The 3283-nt window shown below is 30.1% G+C and overlaps 1 protein-coding gene across 1 annotated transcript; it reads right to left on the bottom strand.

Annotated features, from left to right (window-relative positions):
* Positions 1–1023: 1023 nt before the first annotated feature.
* On the bottom strand, positions 1024–2149 carry LOC136081057 (uncharacterized). Its single transcript, XM_065798368.1, has 2 exons — positions 1606–2149; positions 1024–1381 (listed from the first exon to the last, which is right to left on the bottom strand). The coding sequence occupies exons 1-2, from the start codon at positions 1905–1907 to the stop codon at positions 1261–1263; spliced, it is 423 nt and encodes a 140-aa protein (XP_065654440.1). The 5' UTR covers positions 1908–2149; the 3' UTR covers positions 1024–1260.
* Between the last annotated feature and the right edge of the window lie 1134 nt (positions 2150–3283).

Genomic DNA, 3283 nt, shown 5'->3' with positions numbered 1-3283 from the left:
AATTCATAAGACAGTTGCAAACTCAATATCCGAATCTTGAGATAATAAATAGCTTTGGACATAAAACGTGCATGAGACACGCACCCTGGAGCTTGAATTTTAAAATCTCTTTCAGGGCATAAGTACATTAGGGTTAGTTTCAATAACTCCTTGTAGTCTCCTCTGGGAAAAGTGTTTTTTTTTAGAGCAATCTCGCAATATTTTACAGCATCGAGTTTATGGATTTCTAAGAAAGTGGTAGCAATCGATTGAGTGTCATATTTTACAAACTTTGAAGAGTCAATGCTACTTTTAATGTCATTCCAGTTTAATTGGAACCGTTTAAACATTAGGTTTTCTGGAGATTTAGTTTTTCCACTGCACTGTCTTTCACAGAAGTGTTTTAGATGTAACTCATAAACATGCCTCCTGCAAGCCAGCTCTAGTAGAATTGAGTTTTGTTTATGACTAAACCTAACATTTGTACCAGAAAGTCTTCGTGTATTTGTAGCTGTTGTATCAAAACATAAACCTTTCACGTCATCACGTATTCCATACTCATCCAGTATTTTAACTAAAGCATCGTATTGAGCTTGTCCAGTACCACGATCAATTGCTGGAATGCCAAGGAGCTTCATTTTACCATCAATATTTACCGATATCGCAAATCGATCTCTTTTTGATTTTATACCTTCTGTGATGTCTTCGATAATTTTTCCATCAAAATGTGCTATTATGGGAAAAGTAGCTTTAGCGGTAGCAATTTTTACATTTTTCTTATATTGTTCAGCATTTTCCCGAATAGATTTTTTTTGAGCTCGCCAAATAGTTGAATGAGACACTGAAAAATCAGCCACATTTCCGCCTGAGCTTACGATTAAATCCGTACATACATGCACTAGATCTCTTGATGAAATATTTTTTGAGACTGATGTCATGGCAATATCTTTAACAAAACCTTTCCTTAACTCTTGTTTTGCGTTACTTGGGCCGGGTTGCGATAAATCAAAAGAAATATCTGATTCTGTACTCACTGTAGTCACTGATATCTGAGAGAAGCTCTAGATCTGTAGTTGATTCGTCTATTTGGGGTAACTGTTTAATATTACAACTTTTTAAAGGCTTCTTATCTTTATTTACCGTTTTATATCTCATGTCTTTGCTCCCCAAAGTCATTAGACGACTGGACTTTTGGTCTTTTAAAAATTGGATATCAGCATAGTATGAAAGTTTATCAAGGCTCGTTTTTTTTAAGATTTCCTTAATATTATCTTTACCAATTCAAAATACCTGCTCCCCCTTCTTTTTGAATTCTTCCCTAGATTTCTCTGCTGCTTTAGAGTCTTTATTCTTACTTTTCTTTAATGTCTCCCAACTATCGATTAAACGAGTAATATTATTCCTGAAAAAATTAAGATAATACATTAAATAAAATAGAAATATTAACTTTAAGATGCACCTTATATTTTGCATTATTAAGCTATAATCCACACGTAATAACAACTAAAAAAATCAGTTGCAGTGGTACTACAAAAAAACCTTAATCATCTACTAGCTTATTAAGTTCGAATGATTATACAAATTTATAATAACTATTTTATTATAAATTGAAATTATAAAACTTACCTTATAGATTTATCCGTTAATAATCCATCTTTATAACCTCCGTCTAACCATGGTTTTTTTACTGCAAAAAGAATACAGTTGTCAGGGCAATTGACAAGTCCGGAGCACTTTGCGAATTTATCGGGCCCATCAGTACAACCAATAAACCTTTTGGATGGAGTTAACTTGTTACTAGATCTTTTAAACTGAAAGTTAAGAATTAATTCTTTATTTGTTGCAAAAGTTATCTGAGTTAAGTTTTCTATCAGGCTTTCTTCTTCAAATAAATAAGCTCTAGCTTTTAGTCTCGTAATTTTAGCCATTTTGAATATTATTTAAAAAAATATTAAAGCACTTATTATTAGTAACGCATATTTAGTTTAAATACTTTGTCTTCGCATTGGAAAGTAGTTGTTAAATTTTAAATTATTATTTAAGTACCTTGGTATATACATTTTCTAAAAATATTTTCCGATCAAATTTCCGGATTTTCAATTTATTGCTCTCTAATGTTTATTAAGTAGGGGCCATTAAGGTTAGTGTCCGGGGCATGTTACTCCATGGATCCAATTATTATTTGGATCCAATTATTATTTTTTTTAGACTTCATTTAACGCTAATAAAAAAACTATTCAAATTATAGTTTTTTCCGGGTTTGGAAACAGTTTATTAGGGTATAAAAAAAGTTTTTTATACGCCACCGAGTAATAAAATAGGTTTTTGTGAAAGAAAATTTGGATTTTTCACCAATTTCAAAATATTATGTAGACTAATTTCTTTATTTTTTCGACATGCTCCTTTTATGTGATAAACATTCAATCCAACATATAACATTTAAAAAAAAAAAAGATAAATTTAGATAAATTTTAAGGTCCCCGCCAGGCGTTTAAAACACCCGACAATTTTGGCCCAAAATCGAACTGGCGGCGACCCTAAAAATGAAATTTTTTTAATTTTTTTTTGCTCAAACTTATTTTTATACAAATAGTCAATTTATAAATCGATTCGCGAGTTCGATATCAAAAATTGATAAAATATGAAACACCCTAGTGTGTATATATATGGATTTTCAAAATACTTTAAGCTATCAATCTATAATAAAAACGACAATAAGATTGTTAAACTATTGATAATTTTTGTGTGGTATGTTATAGATAAAATATAAAACATGAAAAGAATTGATCTTCTTCAAAAAGTTAAAGAGCTAGGTTTCAATAAAGTTAATCTGCTTGAATCTTTGTTTAAAAAAGTTTTAAATATTTATAACCTTCATGAAGATGACTTTGATAAATCAGAGCTTACCGACTTAAAGAATAAGTTGTCTGTTTTTAAAGCAAAATTAGGGGCTAAGGAATATAAGCATAATAGAAAGTATGCCAGGTTTTAAATATATGGTTTTAAAAGAGGGTGTTTGGCTGCAGTTAAAGAAACAGAGTTGCTTGTTAATAATTTTCTTTAGGGAATCGTTCTATTTAATTAAGTTTCTATTTACAAGAGAAGTTTTTTTCCGATCTTGTAAAAAGAATTAAATTTAAAGTTCAAGGTAAAAAAAATAAAGTTTGGGAAAATCTTGGTGAAAGAAGCAAAGAGCTAAAATTGCCCATTTAAATAAAAACAATGACGAAGCATTAGTCTTAGCTTCTTTAAAAAGAGCAGCATGTGAATCCAACATTAATAGAAATAATTTTATTTTTATAGT

Source organism: Hydra vulgaris, chromosome 06 (genome assembly GCF_038396675.1).
Source record: "Hydra vulgaris chromosome 06, alternate assembly HydraT2T_AEP".
NCBI lineage: Eukaryota > Metazoa > Cnidaria > Hydrozoa > Anthoathecata > Hydridae > Hydra > Hydra vulgaris.
The sequence above is the reverse complement of the archived record's forward strand: the minus strand, read 5'-3'. Positions and strand labels throughout refer to the sequence as shown.

Excerpts from the sequence above, each read along its gene's own strand:
- LOC136081057 (XM_065798368.1), bottom strand. The coding sequence starts at position 1,907 with ATGGCTAAAATTACGAGACTAAAAGCTAGAGCTTATTTATTTGAAGAA. Across the intron at positions 1,382-1,605 it reads TTAACGGATAAATCTATAAG|GAATAATATTACTCGTTTAA; the intron begins GTAAGTTTTATA and ends TAATTTTTTCAG.